The sequence below is a fragment of the Zeus faber genome (assembly GCF_960531495.2).
Source record: "Zeus faber genome assembly, chromosome: 18".
In the NCBI taxonomy this organism is placed as follows: domain Eukaryota; kingdom Metazoa; phylum Chordata; class Actinopteri; order Zeiformes; family Zeidae; genus Zeus; species Zeus faber.
The window spans coordinates 7,420,724-7,433,947 of record NC_137210.1 but is presented as its reverse complement, the minus strand read 5'-3'; the positions used below and the strand labels follow the sequence as shown (position 1 = coordinate 7,433,947).

The following is a 13,224-nucleotide window of genomic DNA, read 5'->3' as shown; positions in this document are numbered from 1 at the left end:
CAGGTTTTCAGTGACCCAACGGTTCAATGCTGAAGTTATGTACAGCTTTTATTAGGCCTTTAATATATATATCATACAATATAATATATATAATATAATATATAATACACAATATGAAGTGTACTTCACTTATAGGGAGAGTCGTGGTGAAACATTATTTTACGGCGAATATATCACAGGGAATTTATTCAGCGTCAAGGCTCCAAATGGCAGCGCTCTGGTTATGACACTGTGAGGGGCGGCGACATAACGTCGTACGTGATGACGTCTGACGCAGGACGTCCTTCTCCCTCCCCCCCCCCCATCCGGAGCATGCAGGAAGAGGTGAGTGCTGCCCGGCGCCGCTCACTCCATGTGACCGCGGCGAGGCGGGCGCGTCGCTCGCCCGGCGCCGTGCGGACGCGCACGTACAGGCTTGTTAGTCTCCGTTAAGAAACGTTTACTTTCGTTTCAACCCGCTGACTTGGGCCCGAGTTGACATGTGTATCCTTTTTTTTTTTTTTTTTGCTCGTTTTGTGCTGTTCAAAATGGGAAAGACGTCAGTTACCGTACCCCCAGTTCGCCTTTCAGTAGTGGCATGTGACGAATGCGACGCTCACCTCCCAACAAGTCCCTGTTTTCGTCTTTTGAGGATTTAAAGACGTGAAAGAGGATATAACTGTTGGTGGTTGCTGGTGTTATAACGCTTTTGTTATCCACACTGGTGCACACTGTGTGTGTGTGTGTGTGTGTGTGTAATCAGCCACAACATTAAAACCGTCTGCCTGATATTGTGTGGCTTCCCCTTGTGCCGCCAAAACAGCTCTCCCTGGTCGCGGCATGGACTCCACAAGACCTCTGAATGTGTCCCGTGGTGTCTGGCACCAAGATGTTCGCAGTAGGGATATTAACAATTAATCGTCCGTCAATTGATTGCGAATAAGAATTTAATCGATTGCGATTTTGTCTTGTCGATTAGAACGGAACGATCTGCGGTCTTGTCGTTGTTGTATCAGCGGGAGTGTTTGGGGCGAAGGGCATTTTTTAGAAAAAAAAACACCAGCCAGCAAGTAGAAGTAGTAGTACCGACCGGAACTGGGGGCAGTCGTGAAGTCGACAGAGGCTTCCGGAAGAATGACAATCAACAAACGCGGCTACGCGTATAAAACTCGAGCATCTCGTTGTTGCTCAACAATTGATGCTGCGTTCAGGTGGATCGCGGTCGACGGGGAACGGGACAACGCCGCTTTCTGAGTGGCACGGGAAGAGGGGGAAAAAAGATCTGCTTTGTATTATCCGACTCATTACGTCGCAGAGGATGGCAAGAAGATACATTTTTAATTTGCGCAAACAGGGGTTGTAAATATTCCTGTATGCGCGAACCAGTTCAGCGAGTCTTGCCTCGAACTTCTCCATTATGGGGATAAACTCCCCTCACGCCAAGGCACAAACCCTTGGAGGTGCGCACTATGGCGCCACCCCTGGTGACGTCATTAGCTTTTATGTTATCAGTTAATCAATGATCACATTAACAACTATCGATTAGGGAAATTCCTTTAAATCTGCATCCCTAGTTAGTAGCAGATCTTTAAGTCCTGTAAGTTGCAAAGTGGGGCCCCCATGGATCGGGCTTGTTGTTCTTGCACATCCCATAGATACTCGATCGGATTGAGATCTGTGGAATTTGGAGGCCAAGTCAACACCTTGAACTCTTTGTCATGTTCCTCAAACCATTCCTGAGCAATGATTCATTATCCTGCTGAGAGAGGCCACTGCCATCAGGAAATTCCGTTGCCATGAAGGGGTGTACTTGGTCTGCGACAATGTTTGGTTAGGTGGTACGAGTCAAAGTAACATCCACATGAATGCCAGGACCCACGGTTTCCCAGCAGAACATTGCACAGAGCATCACACTGCCTCTGCTGGCTTGCCTTCTACCCATAGTGCATCCTGGTGCCATCTCTTCCCCAGGTGAACGACGCACACGCACCCAGCCATCCACGTGATGTAGGAGAAAACTGACCATCAAAGCAGGACACGTTCCGCTTGCTCCATGGTTCAGTTCTGATGCTCGCGTGCCCATTGTAGGAGCTTTCAGCGGTGGACAGGGGTCTGCATGGGCACTCTGACCGCTCTGTGGCTACACAGCCCCATACGCAGCAAGCTGTGATGCACTGTGTGTTCTGACACCTTTCTATCATAACAGCATTAACTTTTTCAGCAATTTGTGCGACAGTAGCTCTTCTGTGGGATCGGACCAGATGGACTAGACTTTGCTCCCCACACACATCAATGAGCCATGGGTGCCCATGAGACTGTCACAGGTTCACCTTTTGTCCTTCCTTGGACTACTTTTGGTAGATATTAACCACTGCAAATTGGGATCACCCCACAGGACCTGCTGTTTTGGAGATGCTCTGACCCAGTCGTCTAGCCATCACTATTTGGTCCTTGTCAAAGTGGCTCAGATCCTTACGCTTGTCCATTTTTCCTGCTTCCAACACATCAACTTCAAGAACTGACTGTTCACTTGCTGCCAAATATATCCCACCCCTTGACAGGTGCCATTGGAACGAGATGAACAATGTTATTCACTTCACCTGTCAGTGGTTTCATTGTTGTGGCTGATCAGTGTATATACATGCAAACTTGCATAATTTCCTATTTTTGACTGATACAGAGGTTAATTGTTTACAATTAATTTCGTTTTTGTAGTTTGCTGTTTTTTTTTTAATTTTAGTTAGTTTTTAGCCAAATTAAATCTTGCCAATTCTTTCTATTTTGTATTCTTATTACTTTATTATTATTCTTTCTATCTATCTATCTATCTATCTATCTATCTATCTATCTATCTATCTATCTATCTATCTGTCTGTCTGTCTGTCTGTCTGTCTGTCTGTCTGTCTGTCTGTCTGTCTGTCCGTCCGTCCGTCCGTCCGTCCGTCCGTCCGTCCGTCCGTCCGTCCGTCCGTCCGTCCGTCCGTCCGTCTGTCTGTCTGTCTGTAATGCAGGCCCCACAAACTAGCTAAAAGTTAATATAGAAAGCAAGAAAACAGGAAATCTGTCAAAATATTGAAATAGTGCCCAAAAGATCGCAGTTGGAAAGCATTTTCCCTTATTAATATTAAAATAACGGAGGCAGATGTTTAACTTATTTCAATGTGTGAGGATCTGATGTTGACAAAGCCTTCGCTCAGTTAAGTCCGTTAAGAAGTAATTGGACTTTAAAGCGTTCATCGTATATTAATTGGAGCTGTCTCAATTATCGCATAATCGGCAAATCGCAATTATCTGAGCAGATTGTGACCTTTTTGTAAAATCGTCAGATTCCACAACATGTTTCCATCAAAATGTAAGGAGATTTTTTTTACTGTATAAGTTACAGTAATGCAGAATTACTAATATAAGTGGCATACAGTAATAACAGTCGTCAAAATAATAGGCTAATACAATGATGCAAAAAAAGACATTTAAACTGTTAATTGTTGTCGCAAATGTCTTTTTATGACAATCATCAACTAAAATGTCATGATCATCACAGCCCTATTATCATTGTCACAGATGAGAAGTAGGGAGTTGTGGATAGAATGTTTTTAACAACAAACCGTTTCTAGCCTTGAGCACCACGAATAACTGATTTGAATATGAATATATATATATGTGTGTGTGTGTGTGTGTGTGTGTGTGTGTGTGTGTGTGTGTGTGTGTGTATATACATATACTGTATATATATATACACACACACACACACACACACACACACACACACACACACGTGTGTATATGTATGTGTATATATGTGTGTGTGTGTTTATGTATGTACAGTATATGTGTGTGTATATGTATGTGTATATATGTGTGTGTGTGTGTGTGTATGTATGTACAGTATATACTGTATATGTGTGTACATATATCTATATATCTATATAGATATATCTATATCTATATAGACTTACATTCCGGTTTATGTCGTGGAACTGGGCTTTGAAACATGAAAGCACACATACCGAACCATAGAATTTCATCGGTGCCGTGATGGACCTTTCTCATTTTTCAGGCCATTGTATGTCGTCGCAGCTTCCGCCCTATCCCTGCGCACGGGGGGAGATTAGCACATGTCCATGCGTCTGTAATTATAGCGGGAGTCTCTTTCAGTGGATCTTTAAATGATTAGCTTTCGCATAAAGCCCGGCGCTTGTGAAGTACAAGGGCACGACTCCCTCAATTAAAAAGAAGGGAAAGTCACTTCTCACTCATTTCGCCGCTTTGAAAACCTTAATCCGTGGCAAATGTGAGCTTCCTCCCCATTTCTAATATGAGATCAAAGGAATTATGAATAGCATTACACGTTCCTTGCCTGATGGCGAAGCCGCTTAAATATGCATTGTCAAAGTGAAAGGGCACTGCCATGAGAACACTGACTTAAAAGGTTTTGAGGACACAATATTAGTCAATGTTTTTTCTTTCTGGTTCGAGCTGCTCGTCTTTTCTTTTTTTTTTTTTTTGCCGGTCTTGATTTTTTCAAGCGTCAAAATTCATTGTGTCCTGTTCAGAGCAATACAAGCGAAAAAAAAGAAAATAAATCCCTTAGATGGCCAAAGGTATTTTTAGACGCATTAGGTATGTAGCCTATTTCAGATTGGCCCTTCTGCTCCCAAGATGTTTCAATCATAAATAATTGATTCCTTTCAAGTAGCTTAGTACTCGTGACTTTTTAATCTAATGGGATAATTATGCATTTGAACCTATTTTCCTCCAGATGTACTTTTTACGCTTTGACTTTACCGCACCTTTATTTTCTTTTTACGCCTTTACAATCTTGTATCAGTGTTTTTGTTTTTGCCATTGACGAACAATAACCCTACTGCTATTGAATATCTAGGCCTCATAAAATGATAATCCACGACAGATTTTCCATGAATATTAATACGGCCCGTTTGTTTATTATTGGTTATTAGTTTTTGAGTCAAGGAGGTGCTTATTTTGCCGTCGTGGCTGATTGTTTCGCCTCTTTCTGGACGCGGCACGAACTTTCGACAGCCTTTTAACTTTGACCTGGTTTGCCGCTTTCGTTCGCCACGGCGGCTGGTATTGGAGGAAATATTCTATCTGATCTCCTGCTAGGCAAAAATAAACCCTCCAAGAGAACAGATCTCAGCCAGCCCTCCTCCCTGTCAGGCCCCATCCGAGATGATGACACCCCAAGACACCCTGCACGCACACACACACACACACACACACACACCCGAATGCAGAATCGCACAAGCACACATCCTGTTTAGGCCCCCGAATGGCCGAAGGGACCAAAAGGAAGGTGTCGGAATCTGGCACGCACGCTCGAGCGATCAGCGTTTGTCGGCGGGCACCGCAATGCAATCCCCATCCCCGGCCCTGGCCCCCGCCCGGTTCCTGAGGGCGTCATGGTGGTTGGGGGTGGGGAGTGTGTGTGTGTGTGTGTGTGTGGGGGGGGGGGGGGGGGTTGCTAGAGCTCCTGGTGACGAGTTTAATGGTCACGATTCGTCCTCACTGTGACGTCGTTACGCATTTAAGTGAGGGAGCACTGGCTGCCTGCCCTCCCCTTGCGTTATCTGGGCCCTATGTAAATCCAGCGCTTTTTGTATGAAATCCTACAACACCTCAGGGTGTGTGTGTGTGTGTGTGTGTGTGTGTGTGTGTGTGTGTGTGTGTGTGTGTGTGTGTGTGTGTGTCTGTGTGTGCTCCGAGTGGGCTCCAACAATTGATTATTATTTCCCGTTGCTTAGTATTGTGTCAAGTGAGGGATTTTTTTTTTTGGGGGGGGGCGGGGTTGTTTGTTATATGGATATCAGGGCCAGGAGCTGTTTAAGAATTTCGCATCACAGTAATATTATCAATATCACAATATCGGCTCGAACATTTTTTTAGTACCCCGTGTAAGAATTCAACTGAGCGATTGGCTACAAAACAAATTACAAAATGGCGAGAGAAAATTGTATAAAAATCTATTTTTGCAGTTAAATATCCACAACTATTTAATTTAGATTACAAAGAAATTTATAACAACATCGAAATACCAAAGGCTACTATAGTCAACTAGAGTTGACAATAGTCAACTCTAGTTGACTTTCGCATAATCAAACCTGAATGCTATGAAAATAATAACAAAAATAGGTCACGGCCAAAGAGGTTATTGGCTCGATTAGCAATTATGATACTAGAATCCCTCACAATATCTATGCGATGACTTTTCAAAGCAGTATTCTAGCGGAAGTTTAATTTGGAAACAGCAGAGGAAGAGGAAAGAAAGCACTGCAATATCTCTGAGGGAAGCAAACACTAAAATGGAGTCTTGAGTTGATTGACTCACCCTACGTCAGCCTCCTCAGATGGCTTTGGAAATGACTCGTCAAACCTTCGGTTGTTAATTCCTGAGTGGTGTGTGTGATGACCTGGGGATTCCCTGTCAACACCAGTGTGTGTGTGTGTGTGTGTGTGTGTGTGTGTGTGTGTGTGTGTGTGTCTGTGTGTGTGTGTGTGGGGGGCGCGGAAGAGCTCAATGACATTAACCCTTTTGTTGTCGCGTCTCTGACGTCTGAAATGGAAAGGTGTCGACTGCCTCCCGTGTGTGAAGCAGTGGGCGAAAGGTAATAGGTGAGACAACATCGGGTCCGTTTCCAGTCAGATGGTGGAACAAATGGAATCTCCCCTGCTGACTCTTGCTTTCAGTACTGTCATTGGTTGGGCGAGCCAAATGCTTTTCTTTTATTCATCTCCTGCTAAAATATGCCTTACTGCACCATCTTTAATATGTAGTCCACTGAATGTGAATTTTTCGATTCAACACTGCCTCATTGACTGAGCTTTGACCGCTCAACAATTGCAATGGATAGAATCCAGTCTTTAGCTACAATAGATGGGACAATGTTTTCCTATCTCCAGTCAGCCTTTAACATTCAGACGAATGCACGCTTCACCTCCTGTAGGGTCTAAAGGCTGTCGGCCCAAATCTACCCCGCCGTATTTAAACCATCCGCTAACAGCCTCCCACCGGCGCCTTGGTATGTCGAAGGAGAGATTGCACAGCTCATTTCCTACTTGAGATATGACTTGCATTTAAGAGCTGAAGGGACCTAGATATTGACTGATTGAAAAGTCTGTGGGCAATCGCTGAGTGCTGCAAATACATTACTCCCCATTGTGGGTGGCTAAATGGAAGAATAAAACATCGAGCAGCGTGTTCCGTAGAAGTGGACTGGAAATCATGGGGAGGGAATTCACTGGAAGACAGATTGGTCTGAAAGACTGGAGCCCACGCCTCCTATTCCACGGCCCCCTCTGTCCTCCCCACCAGACCTTTCTTACGCTGTCTGGAACATTGTAGTCTAGAACATACTAAATGAGGCTTCATAATGGCATTTTTTAGGACACACATATTTTTTTTGTGTACCGCGGATATAGGAATGTGAATGCTTATATTTAACAATTATTTGTCCGTCACCAGCGATTTTTGTCGATGGAAATAATTATTTCTTTTGTATGTTATTTTTTTTCTTTTTTTCTTCTATTTACAGAATTCCCCGAACGTGTTGCTAGTGGAGGCGTTCTACGGAGGCTCCCACAAGCAGCTTGTTGACCTTTTGAAAGAGAATGTGAACGGCTGCGTGGCCTACACTCTGTCCGCCAAGAAATGGCACTGGAGGGCGAGGACTGCTGCCCTGCACTTCATGCAGGCCATCCCAGCCAGCCCCTCGTACAGGTATACACTTAGTGCTATATCCAAGGGGTTGCCAGACCACAGCAAAATTAGAATTTTAAGAAAAAAAACAATATAATTTTATATTTCTGTTGTCAATAATCAAATTACAGTATGGCTGTAACACAATGTTAAATAGAAAAAGTTCTTTATGGTCAAATTTGAGTGCATTTTGAAATTGCAATTAACCGTGATTAACTACACAATTACGATGATCAATGATTAATTGCAATTGATTATTTGAATTGTTTCAATTTCAGTTAAATTCCTTGAATTCAGTGTGGATATACGAGCGTGGTCTTGGTGAAGAAAAAGTATTTAGTGAGTTTTTATGTGTGGGCACAGATGCCGATAGCTGCAAATACAGCACCCAAATCAATGACTGAAAATAACCAACACACGTCTTTTGGAAATTTACTATTGTTACAACTAAAAATGTCTGTTTTGACGTCTCTTTATTGGAAACTACCTAAACATTGCATCTTGTTTGAAACTCCAGATATCGCCAAAGAGGCCGCCAGTCATTGCACTCTTTGTTACCGTAGCGTTGTGGTGTGGAAGAGGGGGAAGGCCCTACAGTACGCTCTACTGACTCATCCCCAGCCGACGAGTACACAAAGCTGCTTTTTGCGACACGTTCGTACACCACTTCTCCTCTCGCCTACCTTTGTCAAAGTTGTTAGTGCTCAAGCAGCCTGAGGAGAGCAGTAGGGCCCCTTAGGCCATCTGAAACGTCACTGAAACGCTTATCTCCCATTTTAGTGAGCGCTCTTCTGCCGCAATCGGCGATGAAACCAGAGATGTCTCTTGTTAAATCTGAAATGACATTTGTTGATAACATTTCATTTTGACGTTCACGTATATATGAGGGAATTTCACAGACTAAGAATGACATTCATTGTCTTCCTGACAATGTGTGGACAATGAAAGTCCTACCGCATAAAACTTTTAGTTTGGAGTGCTAAAAAAGAATAGATGAAGAGGGAGTTACATGTAATAAATGATTGGAACATTAACTAACTAACATTTTGTAGTGTAATTTGAAAGTTACTTTAATTCAGAAATTGTGGAAAGTTACATAGGAGAAAGAGTAATTTAGTTATAGTATATATACATATGTTATACGTATATTATAGTATATGTACGAGTCATATATGGTATATTTTGTTTACATAAGAGTGTAATAGTATGTCTTCGAGTCATATACGGTATAGTATATACTGTATAAGTCATATAGTTCATAATATGTATGAGTCATATGGTATATTGAGTAAAAACGATTCATATAGTATATCGTGTATATACAGTATGTGAGTCATAGATAGTATGTATAATATATAGTATGTATAATATATAGTATATAGAATATTTAAGGCATACATTGTACAGTATACAGCTACTCCTCACTTAACGACCTACCTGTTTAATGACCATTCGGACTTATGACCAGCTATCCGACCAGTCGGTATTGTGCTCTGCTTACAATACCAGGGCGTGCGCGCTGCATGCATGGTGTGTCAGCGTCAAGCATCTCATCTCATCACCGTTCTCAGTCACTCTCGTTCCCGCAGTCTGTCAATATTCACTACACTAGCGTTCGCAATGGCCACGCCCCCTTACCGTGAAATAACACGGGTCCTCGCTTATCGACCAATTCACTTAACGACCTGGTCCTAGGAACGGAACTCGGTCGTTAAGTGAGGAGTACCTATAGTATGTTTTAGAGTCATACAGTGTATATAGAATATATGAGTCATATAGTATATATAGACATCAGTGTTATGGAGTGACACCATGGCCTAGTGGTGGCATGTGATACTCAGTAAAATATTAAAATTGACCATATTAATATTAATTAATATTTAACATATACAGTGTATACACTGATCAGCCATAATATTAAAAGCACCACTAAAAACCACTAATATTGTGTAGCTTCCCCTCGTGTCGCCAAAACAGCTCTGACCTGTTGAGGCATGGACTCCACAAGACCTCTGAAGGTGTGCTGTGGTATCTGGCACCAAGACGTTAGCAGCAGATCCTTTAAGTCCTGTAATTTTTGAGGTGGGGCCCCCATGTATCAGGCTTGTTGTTCCAGCACATCTCACAGATGCTCGATCAGATCTGACCCTAACCCCGGCCATCCACATGATGTAGAAGTAAAGGTGATTCATCAGACCAGGCCACCTTCTTCCATTGCTCACATGCTCAGTGTAGGTTCTTTTGGCGGTGGAAAGGGGTCAGCATGGGCACTCGGTCTGTGGCTGCACAGCCCCATACGCAGCAAGCTGCAATGCACTTGTGTGTGTTCTGACACCTTTCTATCATAGAAGCATTATGTTTTTCAGCAATGTGTGCTACATTAGCTCTTCTGTGGGATCGGACTAGATGGGCCAGACTTCACACCCTACATGTTTCAATGAGCCATGGGCACCCTTGACTCTGTTGCCGGTTCACTGGCAACAGAGTTACTAACCATTGCATACCGGATAGCTCCCCACAAGACCTGCCATTTTGGAGATGCTCTGACCCAGTCGTCTAGCCATCACAATTTGGTCCTTGACAAAGTGGCTCAGATCCTTACGCTTGTCCATTTTTCCTGGTTCCAACACATCAACTTCAAGAACTGACTGTTCACTTGCTGCCTCATATATCCCACCTCTTGACAGGTGCCATTGGAACAAGATGAACAATGTTATTCACTTCACCTGTCAGTGGTTTTATTGTTGTGGTTGATCGGTGTGTGTGTGTGTGTGTGTGTGTGTGTGTGTGTGTGTGTGTGTGTGTGATATATTTATATATATATATATATGTATATATATATATATATAATTTACCATATTTATAACAAATTATTTATCTCCTGTCTTACTTTCAGTGCCCATTTTTTTAACTTCCCTTCTGCCTCCTTTATTGCAACAACTTGAAGCTTAAGTAAAATAAAATAAATATATTAGCCCATTTAAACACAGGAGAGTTTAAAGCAAATGTCTCTTGCCCTCAGTTTTTTCTTTCTCTTGCCTCAGCGAGTCCTGCAGGTCTGAACATATAACCGCTCGCTACGCGGGATGTCCCCTTGGACTATTCTTGGCAGCGTGCAAGGTAAAAATAGAGAATTCTCATCTGGTTTGAGTCAAGAGCGCCGCATTACCGAGGAGTTTAGAGGGTGAGGGTGATTTCTGTTACATGCAGTCCTGCAGGCCTCTTTTAGTTTTTGAACGAGGGCCCGGGCGAGGGCCAGGAAATTGGGCTAATCCCAGGTCTGTAAGGCACGCAGGGGGACGTGATCTTAGCGATGGCTCGTGGACCAGCCACATCAAAGCGACTCGCTCGTGGGTTAAAAAAAAAGAGAAAAAGTAAAAAAACAAAAATTGGCCCTGGCTTAGTGATGAAGGGCTGAGCCAAGGTTTGAAGTGGAGGATAGGGGATGGGGTCACTTAGGGAGATGCAGAGCATCAAAGGCTCTTCTCTTGAGCGGTAACAGTATGGCGTCATGTGTGTGTGTGTGTGTGTGTGTGTGTGTGTGTGTGTGTGTGTGTGTGTGTGTGTGTGTGTGTGTGTGTGTCGCAGCATTCTTTGACTATACCTCTGTATAAGAGGTACTGCTTCTCGTATTTTCTATATTACTAATATAGAATAATATACAGGTGATTCGATACCCCGACCACAGAAAGCGGCGGCATTCAAGCAGCAGCCATCATCCATCACCATGTTCCCATCCAGTTGTGTGTGTGTGTGTGTGTGTGTGTGTGTGTGTGTGTGTGTGTGTGTGTGTGTATGTGTATATATATATATTTTTTTTTTTAATAACATTTTTTTTTTTCGATTAAAATTACATTAGGAACAGTTCCAAGTCATGAATTTCGGTCGCTTTCCTCCCTCTCAGGGTCCTGTTTGCCAGCTCGGTCCTCAACCTGTGTGAGCTGGTGGCGCTGCGGCCCGACCTGGCCCGCCTCAAGAAGGTCCTCTACTTCCACGAGAACCAGCTGGTCTACCCTGTGCGCCAGGGCCAGGAGAGGGACTTCCAGTATGGCTACAACCAGATCCTCTCCTGGTAAAGACAAAACACAAATTCTGAGGCAGCCGCACAACATATCCCTCGATGCGAGACGATCAATTACGATGAAGTCAATATGCTTTAAAGAGTATTAAAACAATAGTAATAATGATGTTGATAATAAAGAAAAACACATCAAAGCAAAGCTGTCCCAAACAACAATAAGATGAGCAATAAGCAAATAAAATTAAGCGCACCCTTAATTACCCATTTGTTTGTACATAAGGAAAAGAAACACTACTCAACTGTAATAGTTTGTCTTAATGAGCATGTCAGAGCGCACATGATTGGTTAATTACCGCCGCCCAACATGATGCTCTCTGGGTAATTGAAGTCACTCTTGTCGAGCGACAGCGGTGCCATTAATCAGGGGGCTAACAGTAAAGAGAGGCACTCTAAAAGAAAACTGATTGTTGTTGATCTGCATAGGGCAACATGTCAATAACTCAGCTCTGCGCGACCCACTCCATCCACTTTAACGTCATTAAGCTGGTCAAATATGGCAGCATTAAATAATATGCTTCTCAAAGCGAATGGATCATTAAGAGACGTTTGATTGGATTGAAGCCAGATTGCTTTGCTAATTTGAATTATAATGCAGCCCTGCCTTTTCATAATGAAAGAGAATGGGCTCCCATTTGAAGCCGCTGATGAACAGTGCAGCGCCGAATAACTCTCACTAAGACACCCGATTCGGGCCACGCGCTGCTTCCTCTCCCATCTTCCTCTCCCCTCCCTCTTCCTCTTCTCTCAGCTTGGTGGCAGATGTGGTAGCGTTCAACTCCCTCTTCAACATGGAGTCCTTCCTGTCCTCCATCTCGTCCTTCATGAAGAAGATGCCCGACCATCGGCCCAAAGACCTGGCAACGCTCATTCGTCCCAGATGCCGGGTTGTCCACTTCCCCCTCCGGCTCCCCGATGTCACAAGGTCCGTGGTCATCATATGTGGAACCACCTCTTCATCATTATCTCAAAGCTGGTAGCTGAGGAGGGCACGAATAATGTCAATCTGAAAAGTTCTGCTCGAGGTCTAAATCGGAACGGAACTCCGAGCTGAATATGGTGTTGCTATGGGATCCATCACGGCCCCCGTGGCGGGTGCACACTGCAACACTTAGTCTTGTTTCGCCTCTTGCTGTTGTGAATAGGGATTAAGGGATATAATTGCGTAGAAAATGAAATATTCCGAGTTGGCTTCTCTCCTCCATCTGGAGCGATTAGATCGCAGCAGCCTCACGATCGCTAGTTACTCTTTATTCTATCATTCGCTTTTCTTCCTCCATTCGGTATAGGGTTACATTGGCCGCCTTAATAGCGTTGTTTGATTAAGCGCGGCCCCTTAATATGAGTTCCTTTGACTAATAACGGTGTGTTTACTTATCCAAATAGAATTACATGCTCGTGGGGACTGCGAAACAACTGTCATCGTGGATCAATTGGATCCAGGTCCGCCTTC

At 43.6% G+C, this 13,224-nt stretch overlaps 1 protein-coding gene across 1 annotated transcript in view; it reads left to right on the top strand.

The window, feature by feature from the left end:
• Positions 1-312: 312 nt before the first annotated feature.
• Positions 313-13,224, top strand: part of gtdc1 (glycosyltransferase-like domain containing 1) — a gene marked incomplete at its 5' end in the record, with an annotated part of 34,765 nt that continues 21,853 nt past the window's right edge. The window contains 4 exons of the mRNA XM_080019526.1: positions 313-417; positions 7,530-7,714; positions 11,598-11,765; positions 12,523-12,696. Coding sequence (XP_079875652.1) covers positions 313-417; positions 7,530-7,714; positions 11,598-11,765; positions 12,523-12,696 — 632 coding nt within the window. The remainder of the gene's footprint in view (positions 418-7,529; positions 7,715-11,597; positions 11,766-12,522; positions 12,697-13,224) is intronic.